The 18,736-nt window shown below is 38.0% G+C and overlaps 1 protein-coding gene across 5 annotated transcripts in view; it reads left to right on the top strand.

The window, feature by feature from the left end:
- The window catches only part of sgsm2 (small G protein signaling modulator 2), a 50,805-nt gene that overhangs the window by 15,891 nt on the left and 16,178 nt on the right, over positions 1 to 18,736 (top strand). For 4 of the 5 annotated variants that reach the window (XM_058745221.1, XM_058745219.1, XM_058745220.1 and 1 more), the window contains exons 3-10: positions 10,001 to 10,169; positions 15,943 to 16,107; positions 16,586 to 16,653; positions 16,832 to 16,980; positions 17,063 to 17,197; positions 17,914 to 18,038; positions 18,465 to 18,532; positions 18,715 to 18,736. The exon at positions 18,715 to 18,736 is cut by the window's right edge and continues 142 nt beyond it. In XM_058745221.1, coding sequence (XP_058601204.1) covers positions 10,001 to 10,169; positions 15,943 to 16,107; positions 16,586 to 16,653; positions 16,832 to 16,980; positions 17,063 to 17,197; positions 17,914 to 18,038; positions 18,465 to 18,532; positions 18,715 to 18,736 — 901 coding nt within the window. Of the gene's footprint in view, positions 1 to 3,813; positions 4,021 to 10,000; positions 10,170 to 15,942; positions 16,108 to 16,585; positions 16,654 to 16,831; positions 16,981 to 17,062; positions 17,198 to 17,913; positions 18,039 to 18,464; positions 18,533 to 18,714 lie in introns of all 5 variants that reach the window. The other variant, XM_058745222.1, reaches the window with a different exon arrangement.

Here is an 18,736-nt window from a genome sequence, read left to right on the forward strand (position 1 = left end):
GTGCCCACAATCGATGTGATTATCCCTGCCACGGTGTTGAGGAGCTCACAGGGCCCCTGCGTGCTCTGGTTTTGATGCTGTCTGCAGGGGACCAGGTGCCATCTGACCTTCACAGCTTGAACTCCACTGAGGCTGTACTGTTCGCTCTGCTCACGAGGACAGGAGCGGTGTCATATTCCCGCCGATTTCATCAGCCAGGAGGCTGCGCTGAGAGACACTTGATGTTGGATGACATGGATTCACAGGAGCTGTCCACTGGGGTTGATGGGAAGACCTGTCTCAGGTGGCTCTAACGGAGGTGTTTTTGTTGTTGATGACTGGCAGTCTAGATGGGTTATTTATGTGTTGCCTTTTGGGTTTTGCGACTGATTTTCACCAGGGGACATTCAGTCGTGATCAGTGCTCCTGTTGGAATGATGTGTGTGTATGTGTGTGCTGGTGTGTGACTGCATGACTATAGGAGCCCTGCTTAGATTGATGAGCTGATCATTTGTACTATCTGTCTGTCTGTCTGTCTGTCTGTCGCTCGATCTGTTGTTTTTCTCTTCAAACTTCTTCAAACAAAGCATTGGCAGTAACATAGTTGAGGTGTTCAACATTTGATTACTACTTGCATGCTTGTATATTTCTTGATATCTTTTAAAAAATGTAATTAAATTTTTTTTACTGAAATAATCTTATTGGGATACCATCGTTTTGGATTCAGTTCTTAATGGATTCACATTCACAATATATATTCACAATATTCGAACTAAAGATATTCTTCAGTATATTTGATTGCGCTAAAGTGGAACTATTTCAAGTATACTTTAGGTGCACTTTAAATATTTTGTATTTAAAGGGGTCATCGGATGCAAAATTCACTTTACAAGTTGTTTGAACATAAATGTGTGTTGGAAGTGTGTGTACACATCCATCCTATAATGATGAAAATCCACCCAGTGGTTTTTTTAAAATCCCAGGCTGTTCTGAGATTCCTGTCAGAATGACGTAGTTCTGTACAGGCCTCCCACGATAGTTGATTGACAAGGCCGTCTTACCTTAGACCCGCCCTGAGTGAGCTGAGAGCTGTCCACTGACTCCGGTGCAGGGGAAGACAAGATGTCTCCGATTAAGCGATTGACGTGTTTTGTTGTTGGATGTAATAATGAACATAGCAGTCGCCATTTACTCCCGACATCTGAGCCGCTGAAGACGCAGAGGATTAACGTTACTTTCGTTTTGAAGGGAATGCGCCGATCCCTGATCTGACTAAATGCGTCTATGTTTGCGCGAATCATTCGTGATCCAGCTTCATCTACAGAAGTGAGTTTAAGGGTGGGTTGCACCAACAAGGATTAAGCTTAAATCTAGATTAAATCAAGGTTTATCTAATAATTCTGTTGCACCAAACTTTAAACCTTGTTTAAAAATAAGCAGGTTTATATTTAAACCATCATTTTGATCCTGGATTTATTTTATCGACAAAAGCAACTTGTCAGAGACAGAGGATAAGGAATATTAACATTGTTGCTGTTTAATTACATGACGAATCCATCATGGTGGAGAAAATTAATTGTAGATGGAGGTTTTAATTGCAGGTTAGAATTCTAATCCCCGATTTGTTAATCTAAAATTAAGTGGTGCAACACAACTCGATTTAAAATAAAACCCAGATCAACAAATCCTTGATTAGCTCTAAACTTTACTTAATTTAATCCTTGTTGGTGCAACCCACCCTAAGGGTTATTTATGAATCTTTGCAAATCGCCTTTCCTAATAAGGTGCTAGTTAGCCAGTTTTGCGGCTAAAGTACTGATAAAACAGTACTGCTCGTCACCCCATGGAAGAAAGGGGTTGGTCAGCAGAGCTCATTAGCATTTAAAGCAACATGGACTAGAATGGCTTGCTAAAAACAGAGCTGATTTTGTCAGTGTAAAAAAAGAGAAATTTTAACCAAAGCATGGTATATAGACTTTTCATTCACTAAAGAATCATATCAACTTGTGGGCAATGGGCATCCGATAACCCCTTTAAAGACAAAAATCATATAGTTCTCATCAACAGTGACATGAAAACACGTTTTAGGCTTAATATTAAGAAATGTGCAGTGTGCACAAGTAGTACTCCAAATAAAGTTTAATTATAATTTTTCTATCAGTATTGAGTGATTTGTCAGTAAATATGTTAATATATTAGAAATATGTGACCCTGGATGACAAAAGTGTCTTTAAGTGTCAATTTTTCGAAATTGAGATTTATACATCATCTGAAAGCTGAATAAATAGCTTTCCATTGATGTATGGTTTGTTAGGATCTGACAATATTTCGCTGAGATACAACTATTTGAAAATCTGGAATTTGAGGGTGCAAAAAAATCTAAATATTTAGAAAATCGCCTTTAAAGTTGTCCAAATGAAGTTCTTAGCAATGCATATTACTAATCAAAAATTAAGTTTTGATACATTTACGGTAAGAAATTTAATTTACAAAATATCTTCATGGAACATGATCTTTACTTAATATCTCAATGATTTTTGGCATAAAAGAAAAATGAGTAATTTTGAGCCATACAATGCATTTTTGGCTATTGCTACAAATATACCCCAGCGACTTAAGACTGGTTTTGTGGTCCAGGGTCACATATACTTAGTATGTAATAAATGTGTTTTTTAAATACATACATTTTTTACTAGGGTTGTTTGATTTGGTTCATAAAATCATATTTATTAAAGAATATTTAAATGCATATGAAGAAAATGAATGGAATACTTCCAGACAACTGAAAAGTAACGCGCACACAACACAGCACACTCTTTTACCAAACACATTTCAGTCCTCATTACATTCCTATTTGCAAACAATCAGGTTCTCAAACTGGATCCATTACATCTGTATGTTGTGTTAGCCTGAGATGTTCCACTGTCTTCCCTAAACCCTCATCAAATCCCACGATCTGATGCTCCTCAGCATCCTCTAAGATGTTAATCTATGGCTGCATGTGATGTTCTTGTTCTCTGAGTGTCTCAGCGCTGGGACTGGACTAGTTGATGTTGTTTCCCTTAATTAGAGCTGGGTGTTATAGAGGTAATGCGTAGGAGTGACTCCCCAGTGGGAGAGACGCTTTTTTGGGATTGAGAAGAGCCAGCGCATGTCCATTTCCTGTGGAGCGTGAAAACCAAAGTGCACAAAAATCTCACTGTTTCTTTTTAAGTACTAATTATTTAACCCTATTCATATTTTCCTCATTCCATCATTATATTTGATAGGGATGCTGCACTGGAATTTTGGCCTAAATGCTTTAGATTACATTTTGGGAACATGTAGATATATTTCCACTTCAAAGGCTGATGACTGTGGATAGTTATCACATGATAGACGCATTTAAAACAGATGGTTTTACATTTTGAAAGTCAATATGGGCCCTTGCTGATCTGAATCATTACCCCATAATTCTTGTCATGGTGTTTATCTATGAAATGCTGTCTGAATAAAAGACTGAAGAGAAGAGAGATGGGCCTTGTCATGACTGAAGCAAGTAGAGCAATGTCACTGAATAATGTAGTGAAAGGAAGTCTGTTTATATCTAACCCTATAATGTTCCACATATAGGAGTAAACTGTCTCACCATTATTGTTAAGTAACTGGTGTTATTAAAAGTACTGGTGTAAGTGCCAAAAACAAAGTCTACTTGCACTTGTTTTTTAATAATAGTCCCTAAAACGCATCGCTATCTCTGACAGCAGTATCAGGGAATGTTCTCTGTATGCGTCTCTGTGGGTGTTTCTGTCAAGTGAATGCCAGCATTGTCATGTTTTCTCGTCTCTGGAACAGGTGTTTGGTGACCGCACTGCTCTTCCCCATAGTGTCAGCAGCTGTGGCTGAGCGCTGCGCATCCCTCAGCTGATTGAAGGTGCTTAGACAAAGAGAGCGTTGATGAAGTAAACTCTCTCTTTCACACAGTGGATGGAGGGAGGTGCATGCAGATTGATTTCTGTTCAACCTGCGTGTCTCAGTCCAGAGAGATTAGATCAAACTCAGGTTTGTGATCCCCATCGTACGTCTCTCAGATGAGATTGCTGGTCTGATGGACTGTTAGTGTAAATCAATATTTAATCACCTGGTGCGAGAGGATGACCTAAAAGGCCATTGGAAATGGAAGCGTATTTAAATAGTATCTGTGTCAGATTTAAGGTCTTAGCATGTTAATTTATGCATCAGTAACGATTTTTCATTAAATTTATGCAGGCATGCATGCAAATGTTTGTGACTACTAGTACAAATAGTTCTATTTTGCACATTTAAAGAGTCTTGTTAACAAAAATGAATAAAATGTAAATATATATATATATATATATATATATATATATATATATATATATATATATATATATATATATATATATATATATATATATATATATATATATATATATATATATATATATATATATATATTAACAAGATAAAAACTGATTAAAAGTTTTGGTAACACTTTACAATAAGGGTACATGAATAATCATGTACTAATGCCTAAATTAATACTTAATTAATCAAGTACTAATGATCATTAAAGTTGTTAACTAATCATGAATTAATGAAGAGCTATCCTTAACTACAACCAGAGTCATATGGACTCACGCATGAATAACGTGGCACGTACTGTATAAAAGTCCTAGATCACATAATTTTCAAACTGTTTTATAACATCAGAAAGACGTTTCATCAGCTGAACAATTGGCATGCTATTGAATGCACTGTACTGCTATCCCTCATAGTCTCATTTCATTCCTGTCAGAGAAAAATAACAGCAAATGGATTTGGAACGACATAAGGATGAGTAAATAACAATGATATTTTAATATAATTTATATACTATTAGTATTTATTCATATTTTGAAGGTCTTGTATTTTCAGTTTTCATAATTTTAGTTTAGGTTTTAGCTTTTGTCATTTTAATAGTTTTTTTTATATTTCTATCTAGCTGATTTATTTTCATTTGAAAACGAATGATATTTCAGTTATTTTCAGTACAAAATGTCTAATTATTGTATTTTATTTAATTTCTGCTTTATTTAAATTACAAAAATCAATTTTAGATTTAGTTAACATTAACCGCATAAATAATGACAAGGAAATAACCCTAACCCTTTGTTATTGCTAGTGCAAAATTTCTAATTCTTGTTAGTTTTTCATTTAGTATTTGTATTTTATTTTGTTTCTGCTTTATTTAAATTAGGCCTACTGAAATAAATTTTAGTTTTAGGTTTAGTTAACATTAACAGCATAAATAATGACAAGGAAATAACCCTAAATTTGATTTTGGTGTGAAAGTGTTCAGTAATTCAGCTAATTTCATTGAATTTAATTAAAATAATGGAACCGGATCATATTGAATTGAGTACGCTCTCACACTTTCCTATGGGGATGATCATGTGGTGCCGTCCAGTGGAAAATCTCATCTTCGCTGGATGTCATTGGTATTCAGATGTCTCTGTGAACATGCTCTTTTCCGTAAGGCCGGCGCTCGAGGACAGAGCCTGAGTCCAGACTGAGGGACAAAGATCAGGTTGATTAATAAGTACAGCAGTGCTAAATCCTCTTCATGCCAGAGAGCGATGAGTCACTGAGCCTCTGCCGTTGTCTTTCTCCCCTTTTTATTCTACTCTATTAATCTCTTGTTTTTGGTCTGCAGTTTCTCTCACGCCCTCTCCCCTCTCGTCTCCTCACTCTTCATCACTTTAACTCTGGCTTTCTTCTGGCCTGCCTTTCTCTGCCCCTCATTTTCAGTCCTTGTCTAATCTTTTTTTTTTTCCTATGGTCCTCCAACTCTTTCTCGAGCCCCCTGCCTCCCCCTGCTGCCCACGCTCTGTGCAGCTGCCGAGTACCTCAGTAATGCAGTTCATTACTGTCTATTACTGTGACTCACAGCTTGACTGCACAGTCACAGGTGCGCTTCCCTATGGACGGCAGCGATCGCGCCCAGCCGCCGGCATCCGGCCCCCCACCTCTCACAGAGATGATAGTAGCTCAGATTACAGCCATCGATCAATGTATACAGTCACTTGTGAGCGCGTTCACGTGTGTGATATCATAGCGTCTCAGAAGCTTAAATCTGCATCAATACTATGGCTTTTAGATGTGTTCTGCTGTATTCTATCGACAGGCTTGGTACGAGCTTGACAAAGGACTATGGTTAATTGTGCTACAAGCCTAATTAGATTTTCCACTCTAACACCCCAATGTTGATATATGAGCAAACCCCTCTGTAATTTGTCATGAAGAAAAGGAACCTATCAATGGCTTACATATAGTTGTATAAACTGGGATAGAAGTATTTAAAACTGACATACTTCAGTTTCCATGACTGAAAGAACACGGGAGGCTTTTGGTCATTAATGCACCATTAAGACTACAGCAAATATTTAAAACGGCATGATTTATGTGGTAATATGTCTAATCTGTTGCTCATTAAATCCCCATGTGGTTTGTCAGATGCTGTTTTCAGTGCTGTTCTTATTGAGTGGAGGTTGTTACAGTTGAATCAGATGAAGCCTTTTAATGTATCTGTGATGGGATACTGATTTCCTGTATGTATTGTTTCAGTGCTTTCTTCAGTTGAATGCACAAAGCATCCTACCAATATGAGATGGTAGAATCTATTTGGATGTTTCTTCAACCAACCTTTGTGGTTGATTTGTTATACTGTATATACTCTATCGTTCAAAGGTTTGGGGTCGGCAAGTCAAAAATACAGTATATGATCAAAAATACAGTGATTTAAAATAACTGTTTTCTATTTTAATATATTTAATCTATCTATCTATCCATTTATCTATCTATCGAGCTTGTTTACCAAGGAGACAACAGTGTCAGTGAAGGACTTGAGAAGATATATACAGTGGGGAAAAAATGATTTGATCCCCTACTGATTTTGTACGTTTGTCCACTGACAAAGAAATTATCAGTCTATAATTTTAATGGTAGGTTTATTTGAACAGTGAGAGACAGAATAACAACAACAACAAAAAACACATTTCAAAAAAGTTATAAATCGATTCGCATTTTAATGAGTCAAATAAGTATATGATCCCCTATCAATCAGCAAGATTTCTGGCTCCCAGGTGTCTTTTATACAGGTAAGGAGCTGAGATTAGGAGCACTCTTAAAGGGAATGCTCTTAATCTCAGCTCGTTACCTGTATAAAAGACACCTGTCCACAGAAGCAATCAATCAATCAGATTCCAAACTCTCCACCATGGCCAAGACCAAAGAGCTATCCAAGGATGTCAGGGACAAGATTGTAGACCTACACAAGGCTGGAATGGGCTACAAGACCTTCGCCAAGCAGCTTGGTGAGAAGGTGACAACAGCTGGTGCGCAAATGGAAGAAACACAAAATAACTTTCAATCTCCCTCGGACTGAGGCTCCATGCAAGATCTCACCTCGTGGAGTTTCAATGATCATGAGAACGGTGAGGAATCAGCCCAGAACTACACGGGAGGATCTTGTCAATGATCTCAAGGCAGCTGGGACCATAGTCACCAAGAAAACAGTTGGTAACACACTACGCCGTGAAGGACTGAAATCCTGCAGCACCCGCAAGGTCCCCCTGCTCAAGAAAGCACATGTACAGGCCCATCTGAAGTTTGCCAATGATTCAGAGGAGAACTGGGTGATAGTGTTGTGGTCAGAGGAGACCAAAATCGAGCTCTTTGGCATCAACTCAACTCGCCGTGTTTGGAGGAGGAGCAATGCTGCTTATGACCCCAAGAACACCATCCCCACCGTCAAACATGGAGGTGGAAACATTATGCTTTGGGGGTGTTTTTCTGCAAAGGGTACAGAACAACTGCACCGCATCAAAGGGATGATGGACGGGTCCATGTACTCTCAGGGCCAGGGTATTGAAAATGGGTCGTGGACTGGTATTCCAGTATGACAATGACCCAAAACACACGGCCAAAGCAACGAAGGAGTGGATCAAGAAGCAGCACATTAAGGTCTTGGAGTGGCCTAGCCAGTCTCTAGACCTTAATCCCATAGAAAATCTGTGGAGGGAGCTGAAGGTTCGAGTTGCCAAACGTCAGCCTCGAAACCTTAATGACTTCGAGAGGATCTGCAAAGAGGAGTGGCACAAAATCCCTCCTGAGATGTGTGCAAACCTGGTGGCCAACTACAAGAAACCTCTGTGATTACCAACAAGAGTTTTGCCACCAAGTACGAAGTCATGTTTTGTGAAGGGGTCAAATACTTATTTGACTCATTAAAATGCAAATCAATTTATAACGTTTTTTTAAATGCGCTTTTCTGAATTTTTTTGTTGTTATTCTGTCTCTAACTGTTCAAATAAACTTACCGTTAAAATTATAGACTGATCATTTCTTTGTAAGTGGGCAAACATACAAATTTTGTCTATTTAGGATACATATAATGCTAGCTATGAAATTTGCATTAGGAAGACAAAAGCAGTTGGACACATTTTTTGGAGCTGGACATTAGTAAAGGACAAATTAAATAAAGTACTGAAAGTGTGAAAAGTGTGTTTTAAGAGTTTATATGTATGTATGCATTATTATTGCCTGCATGCATTCAAATGTGTGCTTCGAGCATGAGACCAGTAGCTTGTGGGTGTATGGATGCATGCAGGAAGGCGTTCAAACCAGCAGGCACGGAGAGATTATGTAAATACATCTTCAGGAGCGTTCAGCTCGTTTCTCAACTGCACAGTGCTTTGTCTGCACGTTTGTTGCTCAATGGAAGATGGATCTGAGAAACACAGGAAGTGCCATTTCTTTTAGTGCCTCTCAGGGCATTACTGTTCAAATCAGAGCTGCTTCTGGGAGCAGACAGTTCTCGTGCTGGGTTCTCAAGGGGGAAGCACTCAGCAGCCACTTAGATGATTCATCTCCTTGTATGCTCTGAAATTAGAGGTGTAGATTAGCAACATATTTGCAGCTTGTTGATCATGTCTGCACAACTTCAAAAAAAAAAAAAATGTTGTAAACTCTCACTGAAAACCAATGGTGAAGTGGTTGATTCGCACTATATGCCCAAGGGCCCTGCTGTTTTGGAGGCCCCTGGATGTCAACTACAATAGACCAATTCAATTCCCATTTTCCCTTCATGAATGTGCATTTTAGCTGTCTAAATGTATCAAACAGGCTCTTAAAAGGAAAAACCTGAAGCCACTGCCCCCGGTGGCACAAGCCAAGCAATAAAAGTGCTATTACCGCCATAAACATCTGATTGCTTTCACAAATGCAGTCGATTATGTGGCAGCGAAAGTACCTAGATTCTGCTGAGATATTGATAGCATCAATCACACGGCGAGTCGACAGGTAGACTTTACTCAGCCGTCACGACAAATGCAAATCTCATAACTGGCCTTTCATTGCAATCGTGTAAAAAATTATCTTGATTTCATTTGCCAAGCAGTTTCCTCATGTATCTTGATTTATGTTGTTCTTGGCGCGTGAGCACTTGGCTAAGTGTCGAGAAAGATGGACGAACACATCAGTCGTCCTTTTACGCCAATATGAACATCCGCTCCATCCTTCATCGGTGAGATTAGGGGATTGGGGAACTGTTGCCGTTGTTTATTTGTTTTTGAAGTGAGCGCACAGTGCTTAAGGGGAACTGAATCCCAGCAGAAGCAGGAGCAGTAACAGGTAGCTCGCCCTAAAATATTTAGCTGTGCTTTAGGAACTAGCAGTAAATCTCGTTCCCAGTTGCAATTGCGCTCCCGTCATGGCTGTTTACCTCACGAAAAGCAAATGAGGAGTATGAGGCAGAACACAATTACTTCTGCAATAAGATTTTCCCTCGCACCGTGCAAGTTCATCGATAGCAAAGCCTCCTGGGAAAGAAATGGAATTGAAAATTTGACATGTGAGAACAAATGGCTGTTATTAAAGGAATTCATAAAGCTGTTGGAAATAATAAGATGCTAATTGCTTAAGTTTATTCAGTGTTTTGTTTGATCTTTGCTTATCAACTCCTCCCTCTATGTTCCTGCAGGCTCCATTGAGGCTTGCTTAAGCCACCTGTTGAAGCGAAGAGCAGCAGGATTCCTCCGCAGCGATAAGATCGCTGCCCTCTTCACCAAGATCGGCAAGGTGAACACCACAGCGGGTGAAATCTGCCGCAAGGTTCAAGAACAGCTACAGCAGCAAGCCGAAATCACCAGGTTTGACTTTTTATTGCGCACAAATAATGTGCATTATTTCCTTGAAATTATTATTATTATTATTTTTAATTTAGTAAATTTGTGAAATTACTTTCTTTTCAGCTGACATCACCCTTAGGCCATGTGGGCTATTGGCTAATCTTAGCCAAAAGCCATATAGCTTTTGTTTTTGTCTGCTTTAGTTGATTACGTAGCCTTTCTGAAATCTTTCTGAAAGTTTAGTTTACAGATTTACAATTTACAAAGTTACAAATAACAATCGATTTGAAAAAGAAGCCTTCATAATCAACAGTAAACTGACATTTAGGAAGAAAAAACTTCTCTAACACAATCCAATATGCTCGATAGGTCTCATTCTCCTTTTTTATCTCATTCAATATCCTGTTTTATTCTGAAAATGTTTAATTTATGAGAAAAATAATGCATTTTTCTGTTAAATTTAAAAGTAGTATTTTTGCACCACTAAAAACTTGTTCACATCAAGAACTATAATTAAAAAGATCTATAATATCATCTATATTAGCATTCACACCAGTGTACAATAATGTTCTGTTTATTATAATCACACACTGCAGTTTGATTATCGTTTTAAATGCTTGAGCTCTTTACAGTCAGGTGGATTCTGATTGGCTGTTTCACTCTGAAATATGTCAATATATGAAATAAAACAGATTGCAAATAGCACTTTATGTTGAAAGTAGTATTTTTGAACTACTAAAGGTCTGTTCACACCAAGAACTACTGTAAAACTATGAAGACAACTAAAATGATAACTAGTGTTCACACCAGTGGACAATAACGTTATGTTTAATATAATTACGCTCTGCAGTTTTGTCGTACTGCCCCTTTAAATCCTTGAACTCTTTAAAGTCATGTGGAATCTGATTGGCTCTTAATGTTTTTATTATTCATCAACTAAAAAAATCGTTCTTAAAGTGATTCCAACGACATTTGCTATTCTATTAGAATTAAAATGAATTTGAAACACTTCATAATCCAATCAGTTCTCAATAAGGTCCCATCCTACTTTTTTTTCCCTCATTCAATATCGTGTTTTACTCTGAAATATCTTAATTTATTAAAAATAAAAGTGCAATTTTTTTGGTAAATTTAAAAGTAGTATTTTTGCGCCACTAAAGACTAGTTCACATCAAGAACTAAAACTATTAAGATCTATAATGATAACTATGTTAACGCTCACACCGGTGGGCGATAATGTTCTGTTTATCATTATTACATGTTGCAGTTTGATTATCGTTTTAAATGCTCAAGCTCTTTAAAGTCGGGTGGATTCTGATTGGCTGTTTCACTTCGAAATATGTAAATTTACAAAATAAAACAGATTGCAAATTGCATTTTGTTGAATTCAAAAGTCGTATTTTTGATCTACCAAAGGCCTGTTCACACCAAGAACTACTGTAAAACTATAAAGATAACTTATAACGATAGCTATATTAGTGTTCACACCAGAGGATGATATTGTTATGTTTATTGTAATCACACTCTGCAGTTTTGTCGTACTGCCCCTTTAAATCCTTGAGTTCTTTAAAGTTGGATTCTGATTGGCTCTTAATGTTTTTATCGTTCATCAGCTATAGAAAAAAAACATTCCAACGAAATCATTGTAATTATAGCTGTGGTTTCGCTGATCTATTAGAATTAGAATGGTTTTCGAAACTTTCTAGGTATAATTCTAGTTATCGTTCTAGTTGTGAACAACACTTAATAGCACAAACAGAATTGGAAAACACCCACCCCAAATCCATGACAATGGTTTAGCTAAAAGTCAATATATCTGACCACTCCAACAAACAATGTTTTGTTTCTGCATTTCAAACTACAAACTGTTAAAAAATGACACTTTACTTTTAACAATCACTTGTAAGTAGAGATGCTAAAAGTCAAAGAAAGCCATAAACTGGAACTGATCGTATTAGCGATATAAGCAATGCTTTATGTCTGAAAAGCTATTCAAGCAATGATGAAAGCAGGAAGCAGATCACATCTGGTGTGTGGAGAGGAATGATTTGCTGCTTTGTTGGGCTTTAAACAGAATTCTGGCTCTGCAGCACTCTAAATGAGGAATGGTTTGGGCGGATGCTCCAGGGCTTCGGTCAGCTTCTTATTTTCCCATTAACTCTCCATTAGCAGAGCCACATGGCCAATGTGCCACTCAAGAGTGGACCGCTCGGGCCTAATAACCACAATCTCCAGGTGGCTCAACATCTCTGTTGTGGTCAGAGATTAGTTGAAGCCACTTTGGTGTGTCTGTACAGTAGCCGCACACACACACACACACACACACATACACATTTAAAGCATTAATGTGGAGTGCTGCAGGTCACATGTTTTGCGGTGTTCCCTGCCTGTCCATTTTAAGCACCCCTCCCCCACCGCACTCACTCGGTTACTCACGTTGCCACAGCAACACCATGGTGTCACCATTCTAGAGCAACAAGATGCTCTCCGGTTATTGAATACCTCTACCGCAGCAATTCAGTCTAATAAAGCAACTGCATGTCATTACTTTCTTATGCAAGAGTTATATTGCACCCAAAACACATTTGTACTTCATTGTTTAAATGATTTCATTTATTGCACTCATATTTAGCTTCACAATTATAATTAGGTTTTATATAATACAATGTTTTAATAATTAAGAGTTTAATAATTTTATATATATAAACTGTTTATTCAATGTATATACAGTATTAGTAATTAATACTATGTAGACCATATGTAGATTAAGACAGTATTAGTTATCTAATTAAAGCTGACAAATAATTAAATACATGGACATGAAGTTGAAATTATTATATTATGTGTAAATTAACTAGTCAGCGAAGCAAAGAAGACAAACTCTGCAACAATATTACAGTTTTCATTTATTTAAATGTATATATTATTGTTAATTTGCAGTTCAAGTCAACAAAAAAAATCAGTTTTCTTGCTTTATGAGTGCAGACTCCTGAATTTTGTCATCTATCAATAGATTGAAAGATGGCAATTAATTTGCGTTGATATACAAAGAGAGGCAGTGGAAAGTAGCATCTATATGTTGGCATGAACGACCGTTAAATATGCAGTTTAGTGTCATTATACAAAAATATGTGCTATTTGTGGATTCATAATGGACTTGGTGAACCCTTTCTCACTGCATCTTTATTAATGGGCCGCTAACGCTGCACTGGATGCTCTACATTATTGCTCTTGGAGCAGAAACGCACAGTTTCATCTCCATAGCATCTGCATACTCATCTCAGGTGCAGGGATTTATTTGCTTGTTTATACTGAATGTCCACCGCTGCGGCCAGCACTCACACACAAAGTGTAAGTGGTAGGCCGTTATGCGATCAATGCTTATGTAAATCAGAGAAGATGAGGGCGCTGTGGCACAGACAGCAGACTCATCCATCTCTGGTGTGCCTGCAGCTGTGGTGTAGTGTGATGTCCGGGCTGGAGGGAGATTGATGGCTGTGGGGTGTTATTGGCTTACGCCCATGATGGACTCTCTCATCGGTGCGCTCAACATTACAGCAGTCCTCCCAGCTCTCCACAGAGTCTGAACGGATCTCAGACAGGCTTAGTCACAGAGACTGGCTTAAGGGAATATTCCAGGTTTATTTTCAGCCTGAAGATGGGATTGTTCACCCCAAAATAATTTATTTACTCACCCTCATTTTTTTAAACATACAATAAGTAAAGAACTGTTTTTCACCATATAGTAAAAGTCAATGGGGTCCAAAACAACAATAAAGGGAAAAAACTAAATAGAAAACAAGATATTTTCTTTTGTGTTCCACAGAATAAAGAAAATCATACAGGTTTGAAATGACATGAAGGTGAGTAAGTGATAACAAAACTTTCAAAGCCTTTTTTTTTTTTTTCATTGGTGCCACTATTTTATTTTTTTTTTACCCCCAAACAGCACTATTCATTCTTGGCTTTCTGCACTTGTGACAGTGCCCTAAAGCAAGATTTTTTTTCTTGGATCTTCCGTGATTTCTTCATTTCTCATGTCTTCCTAGAGCTGGTGTCTGGCTCTCAGTAAAAACGAACAGTGCTTTCTGTAATGCCATCTCAGCCAAAACATACAGTACAGTACTGTCTAAAAGTTTGGGGTTAGTACGTTTTTTTTCACGTTTTTGGAAAAAAGGTCTCTTATGTTTACCAAGGCTGCATATATTTGATTGCAGATACAGTAAAAACAGTAATATTTTGTAAAATTATTACAATTTAAAAGAACTGTTTTCTATTTTAATGTAATATAATGTAATTTATTCCTGTGATGGCAAAGCTGAATTTTCTCCAGTCTTCAGTGCCACAAGATCCTTCAGAAATCATTCTAATATGCAGATTTTCTGCTCAAGAAAGATTTCAGATAATTATCAATGTTAAAAACAGTTGTGGAAATCATAATACATTTCTCTCAGGATTCTTTGATTAATAGAGAGTTCAAAATAACAGCACTGAAATAGAAAATGAATAGAAGTTTAGATAGGCTAAATGACATTTACTGTCACTTTTGGTCAATTTAATGCATCCTTGTTGAATAATATTATTAATCTCACTTGCTGACCCCAGACTTTTGATCATTTGTGTAATTGACCCTTCGCAAAGAGTTTTTAATTGACAGGCGATCTGACTAATCATAATGGAACTGACATTTTTGTTCGACAAACAAACCAGACCAGAGAGTAGATTAACGTCGGTGGACTTGTACTTGAAAAAATGTGTATTGACATCTTGAAACAATATACCTTCTCATATTCACTCGTTTATTTCATGCTGTAACAAGTAAAGAGGAAGAGATGATTGGTTCACGTGGCACTTAAACCGAGGCTCTACAGCGATCTGTCACGACACATTAAAGAGCCACAAAATGGTATTTATTGTTTGAATTTCTTTAAAAAATGACAAAATTTGGAAGTGGAGACTTTGTAAAGCCAAAAGTAACCTGATTTTCGGCACGTTGTCAGTGTCCTCTTTGCTCTGTGAAGTATTTTTCACTGCGTGAGAACATGTTGTGTAGTGTGAGAGTGCCATGGCTTGTCCGACATAACAGAAACTAAGGGAGGCAGGAAGGGTCAGTTGCGGGGATTTTGTCCAAACTGCTTGTTCAGGAGTAACTACTGTTGTTGATGGTTTGAGTGGCTTCTATGACAGATGATGCAACTCTAATCTTAGATGTTCCGGCTCTTGTCTTACTTAGTCTTTTATCTGTGGGATTTATCTCTTTTAATGCTCTGAGGTGAGTATTTTGGGATGACACATGCTCTGTTCCTGTCATTGTGTGAATATATGTGTGTTGTCCCGGTTGGCTGAATGGCCTGGCGGGTTCGAGTGGGTTTTGTGGCTTCATCTGGCCCTCCTGCACTGTTGTAGATGAGCAGCCAGGTCATCCTGTTGAGATGCTGTATGGAGAAGTATATGGACTCACCGAACACTTAGAAACACCCACTGACAGGCACAGTCATAATCCCTTTTGTGTCTCTTGCTTCTTTCATAAGACCAGGCAGTGTAAGTATGGGATTTTAGCAAGTTATATGAGGACAAATAGAAGCACAAAATGATTGAAGGAAGGCCTAGTCTTAGCAGAAAACGTACTTTTTTTATTTTTTTTTAAAAAGTCTTCAAGATTATTACTATTGTGTCATTTGGTCGCATAAGACAAATTGGTTTGTAATGACTCTATTTGCTTATGTTTGGGTGCGTTTTTGTCATATACACTTGCGTTCTTGTGCGTGAACGCATTATTGCTGGTCTTTTTCAGGAGAACCCAGAGCACAGGACAGGAGCCCCTCCGGAGGCAGGGCTCCTCTGCCGGCCGAGCGCCTCAGCCACTCTCTGCGCAGGCCATCAAGCACATATGGGTCCGCACGGCCCTCTTTGAGAAAGTCCTGGACAAAGTAGTGCAGTATATTGTGGATAATGCAAGGTAATTAGCATCAGTACCGTAACTCAGTTCATGGAACTTTGTATGATTTAGTTTTTAGGATTACATTTTTTTTTTTTTTTTTTATCTTTAGCAAGTTTACAAACGATTATCAGTTTTATGTACTGTACATTATAATGTTGTGATGCCTATTTTCACTTTTAGCTTATTTAAAAAAAATTTTTATTTATTTTTTATTTATTTAAAATAATCAGCTTATTGAACTCACATGGAATTTTAATATCCGTGTATGCCTTATTTTCTTAAATAATTGTGGCTGCATAACATGCATTGCTCATCTCTCTTATGCAAAGTGTTATTTGCCAAGATTAAGGCTTGAAATTTATCATTTGTCCACGGGGATTGTTTGGGCTGTCATATGGAGCTTGTGAAATAATGAGTTATTTGTTCAGCCTTTGAAAGAGGTCTCTGGTTATTGACATACATGCTGTGTGTGTTTGCTGTTTGTGTGTGTCCGTAGTAAGTATTATGAAAAGGAGGCCCTCATACACGACACTGTGTTTGGCCCGATACTGGCTGCACTGCTGGGTGAGTGCATAAAATGATGCAGAAAACACACTCTATCTGCTCATAATACAGCTAATCGAGATTTATAGATGTGGTTCAATAAAAAATTGTGTTGCATAACTCTTGCATTTTTTAAAATCACAGTATGTTATCACATTACAATTTCTTTTGTGTAAAAATCAATATTTTTCATCTATAGTCGGGCCTTGCGCTCTAGAGTACACTAAGCTCAAGACGTCGGATCATTTCTGGACGGACCCGTCAGCAAATGAGCTGGTCCAGAGGCATCGCATTCACGGGGCCCACAGGGGCCAAGAAGTGTCACCGGGCCGCAGGCCTGCACTTGGGGTGAGAATGTCATTCGCATCGAGGTTGATTGTGCAATAATTTTGTTCTAGTAAATAATCTCATATTAATGGTTTTTCCTCAGATCCGAAAGCGGCAGTCCTCTGGAAGCATGTCTGAGGACAAATTTGCAGCCTCGGCAAGAGAGTACGTCGAATCCCTGCACCAAAACTCACGCATTCACTTGCTCTACGGAAAAAACAATGTACTCGTTCAACCGGTAAGACAGTACACGCACACACATGCAAATGCACTTACAGGAAAACTAGTTTGATTTGCATCTGCAGTTCTTTTGATGATTCTAACACAAGGGATTGTTTGTAGATCAATGAATCTCATCTAATCAATATAATGGATTTCAGAGCTGTAGATAGGTAGAACTGTTCAAATTATTGTCTTCCCTTGTGTAATGAACGGTCAGATGGGTTTCCCTGGCATTTTTAGCTCTCCGGCCCATGCTGACTTCCCGGCTGCTAGTTGGCTACTCTTGTGAACTGGAAAAGGCAGACTGGATTAGCCATTACACCACATTAGATTTGTCATCAAATGAGTCAGGCACGGACTGAATGTGTGCATGAAAGTGTTTGTGAGATTTGCAACGGTGACTGATGTAACTGGGCACGGAAAGTGCTGGGTCTGGCAAGGACTTGTAGAAATCAATAGTGTAAACGACCCTTGCCAAAAGGTTTGCAGTGATTCAGGTTTAATTGGATTCCTGTGTGAAACCTGATGCGTTTCGCAGCTCTCATCATCACAGTAAATCGTCAGAGACGTTTTATTTATGTCAATCTGTTGCTTATAACACTCACTTTTCTTCCGTTTCTCCTTTTTTCTGCTCTTTTCCTTGTGTAAGGTTGCCGATTATGCTAGTTACCGTATTTTTAGAGGAGTTAGGGAAGCCACTGTGTTTTATTGAATAGAATTTGTTCTTTGCAGAAGAAGGACATGGAGGTGCTGCGTGGTTACCTGTCCCTTCATCAGACGGCTGAAACACTCACGCTGAAGTGGACGCCCAATCAGCTAATCAATGGCACTCTGGGAGACTGTGACTTGGAGAAGAGGTAATATATACTGTACACACACACACACACACACACAGGGGAAATCTGGTAAATTAGGTCATCAGGTAAAATGGGCCGGAAGAGCTTGGAATGATTTGAGATGGCTAGTCACTGCGGTTCATTTTGCTACGACTGTTCTTATCATGTAGGAACTGAATTGATTGGTCCGAGATTACTAGGTTGGACAGAGCAATTACTTTTACAGAGGATGTACAGGAAAAGCATAAGATGAGTGTCCTGTTGTGCTGATTGCTGGTTGATATGTTTGTAAGAAACAAATGAACATCTAAATGTGAGGTTATTTAGCAAAACAACATTGATTATTTTATTGAATAGACTGTTAGATTGCTGATCTGTTTTAACAGAACATTTCTCTCTCCCTCCCACTTTCTCTCTCTTTCTCAATTCTTTTTTATCACCCTATAGTATTTACTGGGACTACGCTTTGACTGTGCCTTTAAGACAGATCGTCTGCATTCATTGTCACCAGCGCCGTGAGTCTGATTATATTATATTATATTATTCATTTTTATTTATCTTCAACGTTTAAACTTTGTCAGATATTTAGCTTCAGTGTAGCACATATTTCAGTATCGATTATTGATTTAATTCACCTTATATCACCGATTATTAATGATATACTATTTAATTTTTTATTCATGTGAATTTCTCTCAGCGGACTGTGGGGGTACTCTGGT

Source organism: Onychostoma macrolepis, chromosome 15 (genome assembly GCF_012432095.1).
Source record: "Onychostoma macrolepis isolate SWU-2019 chromosome 15, ASM1243209v1, whole genome shotgun sequence".
Lineage (NCBI taxonomy): Eukaryota > Metazoa > Chordata > Actinopteri > Cypriniformes > Cyprinidae > Onychostoma > Onychostoma macrolepis.